The sequence below is a fragment of the Emydura macquarii genome, unplaced genomic scaffold, assembly GCF_026122565.2.
Source record: "Emydura macquarii macquarii isolate MOO-44397 ecotype Brisbane River unplaced genomic scaffold, CSIRO-AGI_Emac_v2 contig_1263, whole genome shotgun sequence".
NCBI lineage: Eukaryota > Metazoa > Chordata > Testudines > Chelidae > Emydura > Emydura macquarii.
In genome coordinates, this window is record NW_027131400.1 from 2,814,059 (window position 1) to 2,834,903 (window position 20,845).

The 20,845-nt window shown below is 42.0% G+C and overlaps 1 protein-coding gene across 2 annotated transcripts in view; it reads right to left on the reverse strand.

Annotated features, from left to right (window-relative positions):
* Positions 1–1,762: 1,762 nt before the first annotated feature.
* The window catches only part of ADCY1 (adenylate cyclase 1), a 206,066-nt gene continuing 186,983 nt past the window's right edge, over positions 1,763–20,845 (reverse strand). The window contains exons 18-21 of one of the 2 annotated variants that reach the window (XM_067550338.1): positions 13,170–13,284; positions 11,168–11,292; positions 9,738–9,769; positions 1,763–2,323 (exon numbers count right to left, since the gene is read on the reverse strand). In XM_067550338.1, coding sequence (XP_067406439.1) covers positions 2,305–2,323; positions 9,738–9,769; positions 11,168–11,292; positions 13,170–13,284 — 291 coding nt within the window. In that variant the 3' untranslated portion in view covers positions 1,763–2,304. Of the gene's footprint in view, positions 2,324–9,430; positions 9,770–11,167; positions 11,293–13,169; positions 13,285–20,845 lie in introns of those variants that run through there. The other variant, XM_067550337.1, reaches the window with a different exon arrangement.

Genomic DNA, 20,845 nt, shown 5'->3' on the forward strand with positions numbered 1-20,845 from the left:
GCGTACCAATCAGTGCTTAATTTGTGCCAGGGCTGAGCCTCAATACCTCTAAGCCTGGCAGTTCATAGCCCCGGCACCACTGGGCTTGCTGCATCCATTATAAATGTAAAAAAATTGCTTGAGCCCCGGAACCTCTTTCTTTTACAAATTAAGCACTACTAGCGATACATGTTAGCAACAATGCCATATGAGAGAGTCAGGCAACTACTGCGCTTCTGAAAAGGAGAATCTTTCTATAAATGAGAACAGACACAGAGACAAAGCTTACTCATGTAAATATCCTCATTAACCTTACAGGGACTATTTGTATGAGTAGTGTGTATGCAATAAATATTCAACCTGTTCATTTGTATGGCCAATAGTGTGTAATGCAATAAGTAGACATGTTCATACTTAAGAAAACAATTCTTTCAAGATGATGGAGTAAAAATATGTACATCATTGTGCTGGGCTTACACTCCCCATGCTAAGGCTAAGGGAGTGAAGGAGCAGCATTGGGCCAAGAAGGGCCAAGACCCTGCCCTTCAGTAGCTGCACCGCATGCTTCAAATGGAGGCTCTGACAGTCAAGCAGGGGGAAGAGTGAAGGAGCGACAGGGACACAGGGATCCCCAGGGAAAGGATCTAGCCCAGTGGTTCTCAACCTATTTACCATTGTGGGAGGCATATGCAGCTCTCTATGTGTGTGGCCCCAAGGACGTAACATGGGCCACAGCTGTGTGCTGATTGGGCTGCAAGTGGCGCACGGGCCGCGGGTTGAGAACCACTGATCTGGACCGTGAGTAGGACCTGACGACGAGAGCAGGGGCCTGACCCCCTTCACCCTGACCAGGGAACAATGGGGTGCTGAAAGCGAGGTGGGAAACTCCAGCTGATTATCGAGATCATGTGACCAACCCCCTTCTGAGAGGGAAGCAGAGTGCTGGGACCATGCCCCAAACTGAAGAGGGGAGGTATGAAGTGGCTCAGCAGAGACTGGTCTGGTGTATCAGCTAAGAGGGGGCTGAGACTCTCTCACCTCTTTCCCCAGGGGCCCTAGCTGGGACTTGGTGGATTGGGAAGGCCTGGGCCTTGGTCCCCCTAGCCTTCCCTTCTTCTCTGGCTGATTGCAAAAACCCCAGGAGCACTTGGCTGCTGGGCCCGCAGACTGTCTGGCAAGGCCATGCCAAGGCTCTGGAAGACTGTTGAGCCACAATCTGCCCACTAGACCTGCTGGCCCCCAAATGGAGCCTGCTACAAGCATTAAAAAAATCACTTGTAATATAAAATATATCCTACAAACTCACAGTATTACAAGGATTTCAAGTTTTCATGAGAGAATGAATAGGAGATGGGAAAGTTATTCCAAAACTAATCTTCCCTGCAACAAATGGGATTAAATTGCTCTGAAGCATAAACTACAATCAGTTAAGGGGATGTGATTTGTCATACATGTGAACCTGACATCAGAATCTGGCTCAGGGTCCGATAGTACGCCATTGTAGCCAATGGGACATTTGCCCTTGACTTCAGTGGGAGTACGATTGGGGCCTTATACAAGAGGTCCCAGAAAAACCAAAACAAAAAGCCAAGTTTGCTTATTTATTTTTTTTTATCACAATTATATTCACTACGTTTATATTTTGAACTCTGGTTCATTTTGCAACAACATGAGTCAAAAAAATAATGCCATAGAATGAGATGTTTATTATATACACACATATATATTTATATGAAAATGATGTATTTGTATATATAGTGTATTTCTCAGATACAATAACTGTAGTATTTATTACTACATAAAAAAACATTCTGGGTAACATCGATGGGCCAAATTTACTTTCTCAGCAAATGAATTGTGCCTGCTTACCTCACTTACGAATTTGACAACTGCTCTTTCTCCCTTGATGCCAGTACCTGTTGAATGCCAGACTTGTTACACTGTTAGAAACTAATATTTCCATTCATTTTTATTGTACAGTAAATGATGTTTAATTTATTGCTTCTAATGACCAAAAGGTACTTTTTTAAAAGATAGCATAGATGTTGATAGCACATTTCATATACCATAACATGGACTTAGCAACACTGAGGTTGGCATGATTATTAAGTTATAGTTTGTCTTTGTTTTGCTGTTTGTATTTTGCTTTTGCTTTGCGGAACACCCATGCAATTAGTGAATTAAATGCTGTCAAAAGTGATATGTCAAAAATATTTAGGAAAAACTTACTGTTTTGTTTTGTTTTACTGAAGTCAGGCATGTGTGGCATGCAGTAGATTGCAAGGAAAAACAAAAGGATGTCCATTTCCAAAGTATTTATAATCTTCATGCGCATGTAAAACCTCTGTTACAAAAATCATTAACATTTGTTAAAAGTGTGCCTTTTTGTGTTTTTTTTATACAAGTGTACATGCAATAACCTGTCATAGCTAAAACTATTTACAAAATTTCATACAATACCTCTTAAGTGAATAATACATGAAAGGCCAATGTTTACCACTGTACAAGATTAAAAAGAAATAAGGCATTATAATACAGTTTTATCACAAATTAAAAAATGTTGGTTGTCACTGCAATACAAAACTGTAACTTGAAAGAACATTATGGCTAAATAGTCCTCCTGACTGGACAGAACATGTACAGAATTTGGACTTGCTGATGGTAGAGTAAATGTTTAACTTGTGCTACAAGCAGATAATTAAATGAATGAAAATTATTCATATTGACATATTCAATTCCTCAGTTTTGAAATGGCACATGACAAATACTGTTTTCTAACACAGATGTTTCCCAAGTACTTTCTTTGCCTAGTTACTATACAGGCAAAAATGGGAAAGACATTGAAGACTGTAATCTACTCTGTTACACTGTTGTAAATAGAGAGCAACCTCAGTGGAGTTACTGGAGGTTTACACTAATGTAACCAAAAGTAGAATCTGGCACACACTGGGCCCAAGTACTACATTCCTTATACACACTACACATTCACTGATTTCCATAGGACTTTCAGGTGCATAAGGAATGCAGATTCAAGCCTAATGAGCTGAAAATTCAGGGTCTCCCAAAATCTCACCTAAAGAAAGCAGAGCTAACTATTACAAGAGTGTGCTTGTGTTTCAGGTGATGGCAATGGGATGTCAATACTCATAGGTGAGAACATCTACAGAGAAAAAATGCACTTTACCTGTTGGGTAACTTTGCTTTCTAATCAATGTGTGTGTAAAATGTTTGGAAATATCTAGCCAGTAATTCAGATGAATGCCAGTTCGTAATCAAGATAGAATAAAACAAACTAATTTAAACCTAAAAGTAATATAGGAACATTTTGAAATTAGTTCCCGAGAGAGAAGAAAGTTTGAAGACCTCTGATGTTTATCTGCTTATATAAAGAATGAAAGACTTTAATTATTACTATTATCTTAAGAGAAAACGTGCAAACTGATGTGAAATATTGTGCTTGCAATTGACAGATATTAACAACTTTTTGCCAAAACTGGCACCAGTTTGTCGTAGGGCTCCTCCCAGTTAAGTGTTCAAACCGACAGCTACACAAGAATAAATGTAAACTTAGGACTATATTCTGCCCATGATGTGCCCACGAAACTTCCCTTAGTTAAAATAGGAAGTTCATATGTGTATCAAAGGGCAGAACTGACCTCTTAGTGGAGCTACAGCACGATCACCCAGTTCAAAACCTCAGAGCATGAATTTAATAATAATAAATCTAATATATGTGAAATGCATATTACTGCATGAGTAACAATACCCTGATCCAAAGCCCACTGAAATCAATGGGAAGCTTTCTATTGACTTCCATGGCCTTTGGATGCAGCCAAATATCTTCAGATGGCTGCCACAATGAAATGTAAGGGCAGTTTCTCAAATTTGTCAAGAAACGTGTGCATTTGTGGGCTGAACATAATTATTACTGCTATTATCTTCCTGGCATAAAGTGTGCTAAAGATATACATGGGCATGTAAAAGGGTGGAGAGACTACAGAAATCTGTAATTTTAAAAAAGGATCCAAAAACGTACACAGAGAAATGAAATTGGGAAAAATCAGACAAACAGGAAACGAGAGGAGAAAGGAAAAAATAATACACCTTTAATATACCATTATTATAGGGGGTATCTAGCAGTGCCTTTTGTAACAGCTGCAGAAGTTTCTATCGTAACTTTGTTTTAATTTTGAAATAAACAATCTGTTTTTTCCATTGAGAAGATGCAGCCATCACAATGTTAACAGATGTGCTGCTGCCTTGTTAAGCCAGCTTTTAGAATTGCCCCCAACAACAGTAGCACTCTTCCTCACTCTGTCACCCCTGTGACAGAGGACAAGCCAATGTCCCCTTAATTTTCCCCTTTTAAAAAATCTTACATGGTTATTTAATTGTAAGCTCTTGGGACCAGGGACTGGCTTATTGTTCTGGGTTTGTACAGCACCTAGTGCAATGAGGTCCTAACCAGAGCTCCTGCTGCTACAGTAATTTACTATTAATAGTAGTAATAAATGCAAAAACATTGTGTTAATTTGACATCAGTGGAATTGCACTAGCAATGAATGACCCTAAACTATACAGTTTAACTCCCAAAGTCAGTAAGTGCATAAATTAACTGATGGTATTGCACCTATATAGAACTTTCCATTTTGGTTAAATGTCTAGCTTAACAAATGTTGATTTACTTCATAAAATGCGTATTATAAAACATACAGGATATGCAATGTGATCAGGTTCTCATGACTCTTGGAACCTCACCCTTTGTATTTCCTGACAACTTTTTATTTGAACAATACAATCTGAATGTTGCATTAATACAGTTCACTTCGATTTAAATTATGCTATTTTTCATTCTTGCTAATGTGTGTGATCTGTTTACTTAGAGAGCTCTCATGATGATAGTATCTAAGCACCTCACAAACATTATTCCTAATAACACCCTTGTGAGGCAGGGAACTATTATTATCCCCAATTTGAAGATGCAGAGAGATGCAGTGACTTGCCCAAGGTCACACAGGAAGTCTGTGGCAGAGCCTGAAATTGAATCAGATCAGTCAAGTTCAGTGCCTTAACTACTAATCTTTCACTCTCTATACTGAAGCACCTTGCTGACATACTGAAAACCACTACAGAAATAAGTAAAATAACTTCTACAAATCTATGATACACAATACATTGTTGATCTGGCTACAGGGAGAGCTGAAAACAAACTTCATCATGTTTACTCCCACCCTCTGCAACTGTTAGGACATTTGTGCATAAACAGATCCCTGTAAAATAAGACCGTAAGAGCTCCCATAGTGGGCAAATCACGGTCAATCTTGCCAGTATACTGTCTCCTAGAATGGTCCATAGCAGAGGTTCAGGGGCAGTGTACAGAAAGGGAAATTAGGGATTGATCCACCCATCTTCTACTTCCAGCTTCTGGTAGTCAGAGATTTAGGGCTGGGCTGCATGGGGCTGCGTCTCTGACCATCTTGGCTAATAGACATTGATAGACCTATTCCCCTTGAAATTCTCCAGTTACCTTTTTAACCCAGTTATACTTTTGGACATCACAACATCCCACGGCAAGAAGTTCCATAGGTTAGTTGTGCACTGTGTGAAAAAGTACTTCCTTTTCTTTGTATTAAATCTGTTGCCTACTAATTTGATCAACTGATCCCATGTTTTGTATTATGTGTAGGGGCAAATAACAATTCTCTATTCATTTTTTTCACACCATTCATGATTTTATAAATCTTTATCATATCCCCCCCCTTAGTCTCTCTTCAAAGACGAAAAGCCCTAATCTTTTTAGTTTTTCCTCATATGGAAATTGTTTATCTTTGTTGCCCTTCTCTAAACCTTTCCCATTTCCATTATATCCTTTTTGAGATGGGGTCACCGGAACTGGACACAGTAATTCAAGGTGGGGGCACATAGTGGCATTATGATATTTTCTGTCTTATTTTTTTTATCCCCTTAATAGTTGCTTTTTTGACTGCTGCTGCACACTGAGCAGGAGTTTTCAGAGAATTATCCATGGTGACTCCAAGATCTTTCTTGCGTGGTGACAGTGGCATACGGAGGGGTGAAAGGGGCTGGGCGGGGGCAGGCCCTCAGGCACCAGCCTGCGGTGAAGGGCTGGCCTGGAGCGCACTTACCCACTGCTCCAGTCCTGCAGCCTGGTGCTGGCTCAGCTGGGGCAGCTTCACCCCCGGCCTGGGGGAGGGCCGGGCAGGCCCTTCATGACATTTGGGGGGTGGGGGGAGGAGGGGCCCAGGAGCGGAAGCGGGAGCAGCTGCCCTCAGCCTCCTGTGCCTCTCGCCCTCCGCCTGTTGTGAAGGGCCAGCCCAGCCCTCCTCCTTAGGCCGGGGGGGAAAGGGGGTGAGGCCACCCCATCCAAGCTAACGCTGGGCGGCAGGCCTGCAGCGGGAGAGGCAGGCACTGTGTGCCGAGTAAATGCGGGGAGGGGAGGGGGCGGCATAGCCAAACCTGCATTTGCACCCCCCCCCACATCTCATGCCCCCCCCTGAAGGTACAGACCCCCCTCCTTCCCGGGACCGCTGGGGGGCGGCGCCGGGACCCCTCCTGCCCTGCGTGGGGATGCGTGAGGCCTGGGGGGGAGTGCAAATGTAGGCTTGGCCCCCTGGCGCTGGAAACCCTCCAAACGACACTGTTTAGTAACAGCTAATTTAGAACCCATCATTGTATACGTGTAACTGGGATTATTTTTCCAAGGTGCATTGCTTTGCACTTATCAACATTGAACTTAATTTGCCATTTTGTTTCCCGGTCACCCAGTTGTGTGAGATCCCTTTGTAACTCTTCGCCATTTGCTTTGGACTTCACTATCTTGAGGAGTTTTGTATCATCTGCACGTTTTGCCACCTCACTGTTTACCCCTTTTTCCAGATCATTTATGAATATGTTGTACAGTACTGGTCCCAGACCTCTGGGGGACACCACTATTTATCTCTCTCCATTCTGAAAACTCATTATTTATTCCCACCCTTTGTTTTCTATCTTTCAACCAGTCACTGATCCATGAGAGGATCTTCCCTTTTATCCCATGCCTACTTTAGTTTCCTTAAGAGCCTATGGGGAGGGACCTTGTCAAAGGCTTTCTGAAAATTCAAGTACACTAGATTGACTGGATCACTCTTATCCACATGCTTGTTGACTCCCTCAATACATTCTAAGATTGGTGAGGCATGATTTCCCTATACAAAAGCCATGTTGACTCTCCCCCCCACAAATTGTTTTTTCTATGCGTCTGATAATTCTATTCTTTACTACAGTTTCTACCAGTTTCCCTGGTACTGAAGTTAGGCTCACTGGCCTGTAATTGCTGGAATCTTCTCTGGAGCCGTTTTTAAAAATTGGCATTACATTAGCTGCCTTCTAGTCATCTGGTACAGAGTGATTTCAGTGATAGGTTACCTACGACAGTTAGTAGTTCTGCAATTTCATATTTGAATTCCTTCAGAACTCTTGGGTGAATGCAATGATCATTGCAAGCTCAGTGGCATATGGTTGGGCCTTTAGAAAAGAAGTGGCCTATAAAACTTGATGGGGGTGTATGCCCTAAAGCTTAATATAGACATTCAGATCCCAGAGTAATGACTGTGGTATAAGACGATACACAGACAGACAGACTTATCCATGACAAAGCCTACTCCAAATAAAAGCCTCTGGTATCAGAATCAAAGTCAGAATATAAAACCCTAGCTTGTTCCCACTGAAGTCAACAACAGACTTCCAGTGGCCCTCACACTAAGATGAGAACTGCAACTAATATGTGCATTAGATAGTAGTAGTTGCTGTGCAGTTTTGTTGTTGTACATTCTGCACATTTAAAAACACATTTAAAACAAAACCAGCTTTTTTGCCTCTGCAATGTGTGTTTCACTTGTGTGTGCTGCCTGTACCTTGGAGTGTTGTGTGGCAGCAACCCAAGGACTACCTGGGCTATGACTCTCTGCAATATGGACCCACTGTCCTCATCTTTAATACATGAGTGCATTCCACATCATCTTGACTCAAGATGAAACACTGCATGCTGGGACAGGTAGTCTTTGTGGATTGCATCTGTTGTTAGAGATGAGAGCAGTTGAAATTGTTCCCTTTCATGAAAATTAAGAGCAGCCCTCAAATTCTGGGCAATTTTCCCCAATGTGATCCTCATTTGGACAAAGTTTGATGTGCTTGCTTTTCAGAGTAATATCTTCAAAGATAGGTATGCTGCTATACTAATACTTTCTGTAACCATGTAGCTAAGAAGAGCAAGCCTGGTGTAGAATCAAGATAGATAATAAAACAGTGGCATCAAATTTTTAAAAAATACGTTGGCAAATGTACAAATATAATACTAATAGCACATCTGTAACTGATACTGGTCAGCCCTTTGAACAGTTCAAACAGGCCTAAATCCTCACTGAGCAAGAAAATCGGTGCTTTCAGTGAAAGTCTGCTACTGCAAAAGGAGTGTCCCACTGTTCCCCACCTTCAATACAGTTGGCAATGTGCATAAAACAGGAAATATTGTTTCTATATTGCATAAGCATATTGCTGTGCTTACAGGTTGGCACCTTTGTCTCATACAAGGCCAAATTGTCCTACAGAAAAGCAGTATTTTAGCAACCTTCTCTGTCAATGGAAAGAACATTTATTAGTAGCTGGTCAAATCCCGAAGCCCTGTCTCTTGGGTAGCTCATATCATTGTGTTGTAATTGTAACTGGAAAGCATTCAAAGCTATTGAGCCGCAAATAAAATTTAAAAGATACCTCAATTTAGCAGTTGGCTTAATTCAGCCTTCATTTACCAATCGCTGATGAGTTCTTGTTTACTTATTTCATTCAGTGGACCAAGGTCTCCGTAATTCTTGCTCTAGCCCCAGATTAATTTTCAGTCACCCCACGCTCCTTTCCTAAAAGCAGTTTTACTAACCTCAGACCCAACAATACTGGATATGGTGGTAAGGGAAATCTCTCACTTATGCCATTGCAGGTGGATGTGTCAATAAATACATATTTATATATATATATATATATATATATATATCTGTATATATATATATACACACACACATATATAAATCTCTATTATCTATCTATCTATATATAGAAGTGTTTGTATATGTGCATATATAGATGTAAAATATATATATACACACAAATACATTGTCATTTGTACACTTTTCTCAATTATAGCATTTATCCTTTAAAAATGCCAAGAAAATATTCCCTATTTCCAAAAAATCGGTATTAGACTTTTCCTAACAGAATTGCTAGCCCTTATGTGTTCCATTCCAAAAGTTCATTTATGCAGTTCCCAAGTTCTCTTTGGTTGTGTTGTAGTGATCCTTGGTTGATGCCATGGCCTATGATCCTTGACTTCCTGGTGAAAATTCAGGCAACCTCTGCTCTCTGTGTTCACTGCGAATGGCACAACCAAATTTTCTCTGCTCTATGCTTCTTTCACAGCTGGCACAGAAGGAAGATAATGTAATGTTTGATTTGTGTGGGTTGTTGATGCTTGAAGTGCTCCAAGCCCAGCTTTTACAGTAAAGCTGGCGACTGAGGACACTGATGGACAACTGGTGCCCAGTTTGGTTTGAATGTTTGCTCTCCCGTAGGAGTACATTTTCCGTTCTAAGTTTAAAGACCGTGTTTGTGAATTATTTCCATTGGCCTTTCCTTCAAGAAAATAGGTCAACATTTCGCCTTTTCCCTTTACACTGACTTTACCCCGGCACACAAACTCGTAACTGCACCTCTTTAATATCCGCTGAACTTCTTCTGTCACCTGTGGGTAAGAAGAGCCAGTATTATATTTTACCATTCCTATCAATTAGATAGGGTTAATCCAAAAGTACGAAAACAGAATTCTACTTCTCTAGGTCACTTGCTTTAACTATGATGAAAGATGCGCCATGGAATGAATAAATAACTATTGGATTTGGTTTCCCCTGGTACTTACTTTGGTGGCAACATGGGCGGAATTTGCCCCCCCAAATATATGTTAATTTTTTTAGGACTTATCTTTTGGCAGTGCCTGCGGCTGACTCAGGTGGGCCTGGAGGGAAAACAAGCACTTCCTGCTTCTAGCCACATGACCGGAAGCTGGAAGTTCGGGAAAGCGACCGACCGATAAATTAAGCTGCCTACTCCAGTTGCCCAAGGTAGCTTAAGTGGAGTGTCGGTAGCAGAAGCTGACTAGTTAGACATATACCCGTATTTCCCCATGTATAAGACGCTCCCATGTATAAGACGCACCTTAATTTTGGGGCCCGAAATTTGAAAAAAAATGTATTACATAAAGTTATTGAACTCAAGTTTTATTCATCATAAATGCAAGTAAAAAAATCTACAACCACTGTATAAGACGCACCCAGTTTTTAGACCCCAAATTTTTCGAAAAAGGGTGCGTCTTATACATGGGGAAATACGGTATATTTAACCTCCTTGCCCCCCCAAATTAAGCAGTCAAACTCCACCTATGGGTGGCAATATGAGATAGGCCCTAAGGAGCAAATTTCAGATCTAGAGCTGAAGGACTCCAGAGTCCTGGGGTGTTCAGATCTGGGGTTTTGGTTCTGCCCATTAGAAGCACAGGGCTTAATTCTCTGGTGGTGAAAACTAGCATAGCTCCATTGAAGCTAGTTTACAGCAGCAGAGATTTTGGCCAAATATGAAGTTCAGATACAGGCTTCCACAAAGTTCACTGGGGTTTTGGGAGCTGCAACTTTGTTTCAGGCCAATATTTATAATATTTTACCACTGTACAATGCCTTTAATCCAGAAAGATGCCAAAAGCTATATAATATATGACTGAATGCAATCTGACATAGGTCCTTATCCTGTCATCCTTACTTAGGCAAAATTCCCATAGTGACGTGGGAATTTGGGGGTGATTGGCTTGTGTAAAGACTGCAGATTCAGGCCTATAATCCCACTGCGTGCAGTAGAGCAGGAATTTGAAGGTGAAACCTCTCTTTGTGGTTTGTTGATCATTTGATTTCATCATTTCAAAGCAATAGAGCAGATAACAGAAGAATAACTACACAGAATTACCGAGGGAATGTGGCCACCTTTATGAGAAACTCAAGAGAGTGAGTCTGAGCTTTCTAAGCAGCCTTGAAAATGTAGGATTGTTAATAAACAGGAACTTCAAACTTACAAACAGTTATTGGAATGTACTCACCTGAATTTTACCCTGCACGCCAGTGCTATCCATTCTGCTGGCAACATTCACAGTGTTGCCCCAGATATCGTATTGTGGTCTTCTGGCCCCAATAACTCCTGCTACTACAGGCCCAACATTAATACCTGAAATTAGAACAATGGCTTTTATTGTGGTGTTGTTGCTTCAAGTGCTGTGACAGAGATTTAAGAGAAACAATAAGTCCTTAAAACCGTTACACTGTAAACTATTTCAGTATTTTTGCCTGCCCCAGTACACAATATCATCTTCTATTAGAGCTTTTCAACACCAAGGGTCCCAAAGAGTGTTAGAAAGAGAACAATGCAGACACACAGAACACATCTGAAATGTAATATTATTTTAACGAAAATTAAACTGTTCTAATCTCAGGAGGGAAATTCCCAGATTTCAGTTTTCCTGGGTGATGGGGATGAGCCAGGAAGAATCATCTCTGGCACAAAATGTATCAGCTGTTCAGTAGCACAGAGCAAGGCTCTACAGGTCAGGGCAAGAGGTTATTGATCCTTCATTTCTTCTTATGGGCTCTATTGTGCTTTTTATGAGACAGCCTCCTGAGAGGAGTGCACAGGACAGGCACAACCATTGGGCTAGGAAACATCAGGATCTGGAGCAAAGGGAAGCAGATCAAATGAGAAAGTCTGTTACTAGCACCAGACGAGGGATATATTTTGCATGCAGAGGCACACAGGCTCCTCTGGAAGTGCTAGCAGGGGAGGAGCATTCAGAACTGGCACACAGATTTCCTTGTTAGCTCCCAGGCCCTATGCTGATTCCATCAGCTAGTGTGGAAGTACGGAGGGGCATGATCCTACCCTCTCTTGGTGTGTCTTGCACAGCTACTGGTGCTAACTGTCTCAGGCCTCGTTAAGGATGAGGACTGTGGCTTCCCCCACGTGAAGTTGCACAAGTTAGGTGAGGGAAAGGGATCCCGGTGCTCTGTCAGCCCCTCACACGCTTGTGCATGACCAACCACACTGTGGTCTTCTAAGGACACTTTGGAGGAAGACAGTGTACCCGTTATAGAGGAAAGCTTCCAGCTGCTGGGTGGTGGGGGAGTTCAGGACTGTAGCATGACTCGCCTCTTATCACTATTGATGCTAGGGCCTATGACCACTTTCACCACTTGGCTGCTAGTACCTCCCTTATCCGCTCCCGTTTGAGCACACAACTCAACCAATGGGCTAGGAAACAAAAGGGCTAAGAGTGGAGGAAGCATGTCATGTTAGAAGATTTCACTGAGCTGAGAACAACCATGGAGTTACCGTTGGGGAAGGGCTGGAAGGAGGGATGGCACTGAAGCAAATGAGGTTGCAGGGGTGAGGATCACAGTGCTATCCTTCATGTGGAGGAGTGTGTGTGTGTGGCACAAGAGAGCTGAAGGAGGGAGCAGGGGGGTTGATTTGTTGGAGGAAGCAGAAGCTGCAACAACTAGGCGAGGAACTGAGCTAAACGCAAGAAAACTTTTGATGACTTAAGAAAGGTCTCAAAGATTCCAAAGTGTTTTACAAACTCTGTATGCACACAAACATGTCCACACACCAGTGATGTACAGCCCGCTGTTGAGTGGAATGGTGCAGGAGTTTAACAATGCACAGCAATATTAGAGAAGAATATGACAGGGAATGAAAACTAACCGTATGCAACTGAAACCGTACAAAGAATTTAAGTTAAGCAGCATGTAATTAATCAAACTGGAATTGGTCCCGAACATAAGGACTAGCACCCTTAATCCTGATGCCTTCCTTCCCACCTTTTGCATGTGTAACTCCCATTAAATGAATGGCAGTTGGTCAAACATGCTGATGATAAAATGGCCATTGAGCTGCACTCTTCAGGCTACCAGTTTCACTCAAGAGCATGAATATGAGCAATTTTCACTCAAAAATATGGGCAATTCTTTACTTAGGAGCCTGTTCAGATAAAATGGGGGAGCCAGCAAGCAGCAGCGTTTTATAGGCTAGCTCTAGAAAAAATGACTTACCAACGCGAAGGACAAAGTCGTTGTAAGACTGATAGTTGATTTCATCAAGAACGTCAAACATCTCTATTGCAAAATCTGCCAGTGTACTCAGGTGGGAATAAATTGATTTTTTAGCCTAGATACAAAATAACATTTGACATTAGCCTTACACAGAACTATGTGCCATAACCAGTCATCCTGAAAGACTTGTGAATTGCAGCTAGACCCGAAATGGTTCAGTTGTGCTTCGAATGGTTGCGTTACTTTCTCCAGTGCTGAATTATTTTTGTTTCTCTTTTTGACTTCTGGGAGTCATGGGGCCAAATCAAAGAGATTCAGACACAGACTCTCACCAGAAAAAAGGTATCATGATAACAAGGCAGATGTGGCTGAAGCTGAAGGTTATATGGAGCTCCTCCTTCTATATTCCATTAATTGTAATTATTTGCCTGTTTATTATTGATTAGCATTGCAGCTCTGGCACATGACTTACCAAGGACTGACTTATGACTGATGTAAAATTCAAGACAAGGCTTTCCTTACTTTTGACCATCATCTTTTCTGCCTGAAACTCAAATGCTCTGGATTCCTGCCTTCCTCAGGTGTTTTTGAGGAGAAACAAATGAGTAGATATCAGGAAAGCAAAATTAATGTGGAAAAAAGGGTTTCTGCTGCTAGAGGGCAACAGCTTTTTGTTCACAGCCATAAGCACTGCCTCCTGTGGTAACTGATAACTGGGGCTTCTGCTAGTTACGTGGGTTCTGGAGGCTTCATCCTGCTCCCGTTGACAACATTCCTGCTGACCTGAGTGGAGCAGGATTGTACTCAATGGATTCAATCCTATGTGGAATGGAGAAGCCTTATCTCCCCTTGCTTGCAATGGAAGCTGAAGGCCGGTCATACCCTTCAAGGTCTTGGTCCTCTGTAGAGATTTAATCTGAATTATGTCGAGATTAAATATGAGTAGGTAGAACAGATTTTCAAAGTGAAAAACTGGAACAATTGTAGAGGGTGGGAGAAAAGGCGGAGGGGCCTGTGCCAGGGGTGGTTTTGGTGGGGTGGCGGGAAGGGTTGCACAAGAAGGCTTTGGTAGCTGGGATGGGGATGAATTGTGATAGGTGAGCAGGCAGCTCACTGGGTGTACTCATGATGGTGGGGATGTGACATGTCTAGGGGGGGCAATCCAGAATGGTCCCCAGTGAGATGCGTTGTGGTTAGCCAACCTGCTATTATTTTAATTGGCTCAGCTAGACAGTAGTTCCTTTTAGTGATCAGAGTCTGCAGGCGATTTACAAAAATCAGGACAAAGAGGTGTGTGTGTGTGTGTGTGTTTTAAATAAAATCAACAGGAACACAAGAGCAAGCCCTGGACGATTCCCAGTTTAGAGGAAGAGTGGGAGCAAGACAGGTGCTTAATCTGGGCCTATTTCATAGCGAGGTCCCTCCTATTTTTGTCCCTCTTCTTTCTGTACCCCTTCTTAAAGCAAGTTTGCTTTTTTCTCATCCCAGCAAAGAAAAGAAGGAGCGGGATTTAAAGAGTTGAGGGAGCTGGGTGCTCTGCTTTCCGGAGAGAAGGTAAACAATACTGAAGACTAGGGGGTGGAATCTACCCTTAATCCTCTGATTTCACTGTTTTTTTGCCTCCTTGCTTTCTGGTATATGGTGCCATAATGATTTGCTGGAGTCATCCACAGGATGGGAAGAGAGGGAACAAATTACAAGCACAAAGTATGTCTAGATTGGTGAGTATGGATTACCTGTTAAAGGAAAAGCACCAAATTCTCTTCAAACCACACTAGAGATCTAGTCTCTGCATGGATGTTTGTTGAACATTCTACGCTGTTACATAAACAAAACTCCCAGTGGTGTCATGGGAGCTGCATGCACAGAATGAGTCTATAATATCCAAAAAAAAGATACACGTGGAGGTCTGTGGGTATCAGACACAAAAATGTTGCCCCAATTTTGTAACTGCTGAGCAATTATTTTGAGGTGATTAATTATGTAGAGGAAGCAATGATCACAGGAATGACTGTCACAGAACATTTCTGAGAAATGCACAATTACTAAAAAAAATCAACTGCTGAAGTAAAACTGCAGGTGCAATTAATAGCAGGCTTTGTAAAGGAGAGGTTCCTTACCATGTGCAGTAACTTGAGTTCTTTGAAATGTGTGTGCTCCATGTCAATATATGCAAATACCTGTGTGCTCTTCAATAAGAGATTGAGCATCTGCAGTCTGTACCTGGGCCTTAAGGCACCCTCATACTCCAATACGAGTGTGTATAGAACCACCACCACTCCAGTTCCTTTTCAACCACAAAAGTCTGACTCAGAGGCAGAAGGGAAGGAGGGCGGATAGTGGAGCACCCATAGGGCCACACATTGCAATGAAGTTACTGGTAACAAGCTAAGAAACTTCTCTTTCAAAAAGTGTCCCTATGGGAGCGCCACATCTGGAGACTCCCATGCAGTACCTCCAACACAGAGGAGGGTGCCGAGAAAGTGGATTCAGTATGGATCATAGGACATCATCACTGAAAGCGGCCTCAGATCTGGAAGCAGGCATTAGAGCTGGTAAAATGTGCGGTAAAGACCAGGTGGCTGCTCTGCAGATCTATGAGACAGGTACATTTTTAAGAAGGGCTACAGAGTTAGACTGAGCCCTAGTGGAACTAGCGATAACCCTCAGAGGGGGATGAAAAACATGACAAGGATTTATAGCATGATTTATAGCATGAGAAGACACATACTGTAACCCATTTGGACAGTGATTGGATATCCATTCATTCTTCAATGGAAATGAAAAGGCTAGGGAATCCCAACAGGGCCTAGTCCTGTTGAGGTAAAGGCAAGAGTTGTTTTATCATCCAGTGTATGGAGGCTCGCTGCTTCTCTAACAGTGAGGCTTTGGGTAAAAGACCAGTAGATGAATTTCCTGATTAATGTGGACTTAGAGTCACCTTATTGTGGTAGAACGCTGTGTATTGTGTGTCAGCAATTAAGGCTCCAAGCTCTTCCACTTTCTTGGCTGAAGTAATAGTTATGAGGAATGAGGCCTTGAGGGACAAATGAAGCTGGGAACAACCGGGGAATATCAAATGGGAGTTTCCTCAGAGCACTGACAACTAAGTTGAGGTTCTATGGTGGAATTGGCTCTTAGACAGGAGATAGGAAGTTGCCAAGCCTCTGATAAATTTTGCAGTGGTGGGATGGGTGAAGACTGAGAATACTGCTTAGGGAGAGTGAAATGGTTTGATGGCAGCTAGGTGAACCTTAATGAAGCTGTGATGCTGTCTGAAATATAAATGACCATTTTTAATATTATTAATACCAATATGACAAAATTGCAATGAATCTTAGGGAAGGTATTATTGGAAAAGTTATGATTTGCTAAATATGACAAGCTTATTTATATGTATATATCATCTTGGTACTGTAAGTTATTAATATGTGTGATATATCTGTATGTAAAACTTGTGTTGTGCTACTACGTGACAACCCCAACAGATTAGCATCAGCCCTGTCCAGCCTGCTTGAGGGCCCATCAAGGGCAAACAGTTATACAATGCCCAGGGAGAGAAGCCAGGGGTATACCTATGAGTCATCAGAACACGTAGGGACATGCCTAGCACAGGGGACTTCAAGTGTTTTTTCCCATGCCCATGTGCTGTGAGCTTGTGTTTGGGACAAGCCACATGGAAAAAGGACATAAAAGGCAGCTGCACCATGTCCATTTTGTCTTCATTCCTGCTTTTTACCTCTGGATCAACTACATCTGGAGCTTTGAAAAAAGGACTGAGACCCATCCAGGTATTGGATGTACTCCAGAGAAACAGTACAAACCAGCAAACACACCAATACTGCTAGTAACCTGATATATGGACTTTAAAATCATATGTATGTGTTTGTTTGCTTTGAATATTTTACATCTCTCTTCTTGCTTATTTCTTTTCTTTTCTAATAAACTTATAGTTTTAGATACTAAACGATTGGCTAGCAGTGTGGTATTTCAGGTAAGATCTAAACCTATATTGATCTGGTAATGTGGCTGACCCTTTGGGGATCAGAAGAACATTTTATACAGTGAGCAGAGTTTAAATAACTACTCACTTTCCTGGACCTACTAGCTTATTGGGAGCCAGAGACTGAAATGCAATAAAGGGGGCTGTGTAACTTCTTGTTTTAGCTTCTTGATAACCAGTGTGGGAAATCAGGAGTATTATTTGTGACTGGTTGGTGAATCTAACTTCAATCTAACTTCCCACCAGTTCTGGGAGAATTTGCAGTACTTTTTGCAGCCTGCCCTAACTCTGTATGGGCTACCCTAGGCATATATGAGTCACAGAAACTCAGTGATAAATCAGTGGTCTTTAAATTCAGCAGGTAGTTGAGCATGTAAGCAAAATAGGACTGAAGAGCAGCTACCGACTGATGGCTTCACCAAGCCTGGAAGTGTTCCTACTTCTTCACATGGGCTTTCCTAGTTGCAGGCTTTCTAGTTCCACCTTCCTAGTTGTGGGCTTTCTGCTGTTGAGTACCATTTGTACTTTTGGGGAACAGACTTGCTCTGGATCAGAGAGCCATTGAATAGCCATGCCTTGAAGTGAACCACCATGAGACTGGGGTGCATAATTGTTCCTTACTCCTGGGTGAGGCGAGCTGGCAGCAGGGGAAGGAGAAGAAGAGGCTGCATGGACATGAGAACCAGCTCTGGAAACTACACCTGTCTCAGCCATGATTGTGCTACGGATACTAGTTTCTCTTCAATTTGTTTAGGAACTTGAGCAATAGAGGCACTGGGAGATAAGTGTAGAGCAGGACCTCAAGGCCATGTAATGACTAGGGCCTCTCCCATCAAGTGTCCCCTTAGGCAGATTCACCTGTATTTCACATTGGATGGAGTTGCAACTATCTCTATCTGTGGATGGCTCCAGGTAAGATATATTTCTTGGAACACCTTGTTATTCAATTCCCTCTCCTGGCTGGTGCTGAAATGATTGCTGAGGGAATGCACCTGCGTGTTTTGCAGTCCTGGTAGATAAATCACTGATATCTGTATGTGGTACAATATGCACCAGTTTAATAGTTTTATGGATTTGGCGTATGAGGGCTAGGATCTTGCTCTTCCTTGCTGACTGTTGTAATATATTGCTGCTCTGTTGTCCAGCATTATTCTGATTGGGTGGCCCTTGATGTGTGGTGGGAACTGTTGGCAAGTATGACAAACTGCTCTGAGCTTCAATATGTGGATATGGAGGCTCACCTTCTGAGGGGTCCATTTGCCCTGAGCTGTGAGGTTCTGGAAATGTGTGCCTCAGCCTATCAGGGAACATCTGTCCACCAATGTAGAGAAGCGAGGGACCTTCTGAGCTATGGACACTTGCTTGGATAGACTGTGACTGTTGAGGATGTAAGATGGTTTTCAACCATGCTTGAAAAGTCTTGCTAAGGGAGATTGAAGTCTTGCTCAGGGAGTCACGAATGAAGAGGCTGCCATATGGCTCAGGAGTTATGGACATGCCTTTGCAGGGGTTGGTGAACTCTGTTGAATTGTTGAAACAAGGTTGTATATTGTGCGAATCTGTCCTTGGGTATGTACACTCTGGCAGAAAGAGTCCAGTGTGGCCCTGATGAAGTATATACATTGTGTTGGTGTTAGAGTAGACTTTTCCACATTGAAGCAGAAGCCCAGAGAGTGAAACAGAGACAGGGCTTTGCTGGTTACTTCAATAAATAAGTTACCTTTCAGGAGCCAATTCTTCAGATGGGGAAGATGGGGAAGATAGATTGCTTTGGCTGACAGAACTTTGGTAAAAACCCTTTGGGCACTACCAACAGATAAGATACAAAACTGGCAATGGTCCTTGCCTACCACAACATGTAGGAATTGTTTATTTGGGGGATGAATGATGACATGAAAATAAGAATCCTGAAGGTCAAGGGAAACAGACCAATCTTCCAGATCTAGGTAGGGAATTATTGTTGCTAGGGTTACCATTCTGAACCATCGCGAGCAGTCAAAAGTGTTTAAAGTCCTAAGGTCCTGAATTACTACTCTACACTCCCCCCCTCCATTTTTCTTTGGGATGAAGAAGTACCAGGAATACAACCCTTTCCCAACAAAATCTGGTGGAACAGATTCGATCATCTAGCAGGGATTGTACCTCCTGCCTGAAGAGGTCTTCATGAGATGGGTTCCAGAAGAGGGAGGGAGGAGGCATGGAGAGTGGTGGGGAGCTGAACTGGATGGAATAGTCCATAGAAATCACTTCTAGGCTCTGTCTGTGACATTGGCAGACCAGCTGCCAGCTCATGCCAAGGCCCCTAGGCTTCAAAGAACACTGAAAATAGCTGGGAACCAGTTTAGCTCACCCGTGTGTTAAAAGTGTTGAAATAGATGTTAGAGTTATAAGAATGTGGTTAGTGTTTAGAACTGAAAATCTAGCTCATTGTCTAAAATTTTGGCTTTTAAAGTCTCTGTTTTCATGGCAAAATAATTAGGATATTTTTGTAAGGGAATTTCTATATGATTTTAACCAAATCTCTCCTATAACATTTGAGTGAATATTTTCAGCACTGGACTCAGCTGGCAAATATAAAATACATGAGATAAACATATTTAGCTTTTGGAACTTACACTGCTGGAGTTACCCAATAACACAGTTGTTTTTGGGATTCTAGTTCAAAGAGCATTTATATCAGACATACTGGTATGCCTCTGCTTGTTTGCCTGAGATCACACACTGATACAAAATTCAATTGATCAATTTTTGCCTGTCTCAGGACCTAAATTAGAGTCAACAATTTTACAACACACTAGTATTTAAAAAAACATCTCTGTATATTTGGATGTACGTTTTTTAACAGTAGCACAGAAATGAAGAGAGTTAAGAATGGCAAAAAAGCATCAATGATAGGCATCCTACAAAAACAGAATATTCATTATGCGGGATGTATTCCAAACTGATCCCAATAGTTGATTCAGACATAGCCTTGTTTTTTATTTATTTAACAAGGTTAATTGTCTCCTTGAAAAGTTCATGGCTCATCCATGAAAAGTTCATGGCTCATTCTGGCCCTTTTTGCTTTTGCCCTCCAATGCAGTGTTATTCTGCAATTCTAGATTAGCACTTAAGGGGCCCTCTGCAATGCATGGACGTGGACATCCAATCAGGCCTGGACAAATCAGGGGGTACATGCTAAAATGAATTGATCATGGCCTCTGATATACAAGACCAACTCCAGACCAGTCTTCTGCAGCCTGCCCTGATTGTTCTGATTTGTACTACGTTAGTTCCCAAAGGATCCCTCATTGCATTAGGTACTGTACAAACACTTAGAAAAGCATGATCCCAGCTTTAAAAAGTGAATTGTGCAATTTAAAATAAGACAACAATAGGAGGAAAAGGTGGAGGGGGAAGACAAGGATAGCAGTAATAAGTTCACATGGCTACACAGGCCTACTGTGCACACGGGCAGATGCTCAGAACTATGCTTAGAACATGATCGCTTTGAAGTCATTAAAATTTAAAAGGGGAAAAAAGTTGAACTATGGGGTTGGGCCTAGAGGAAGGATCACAGGAAGAACAGAAATGGATAGGTTTTGGAGGAACCAGGATGGCAGGTCAACTATTGTATCTGAGTCATCCACCCTGTCTTTGGGTTTTTGGCCAGAAATGTAGACTAATGTCATAA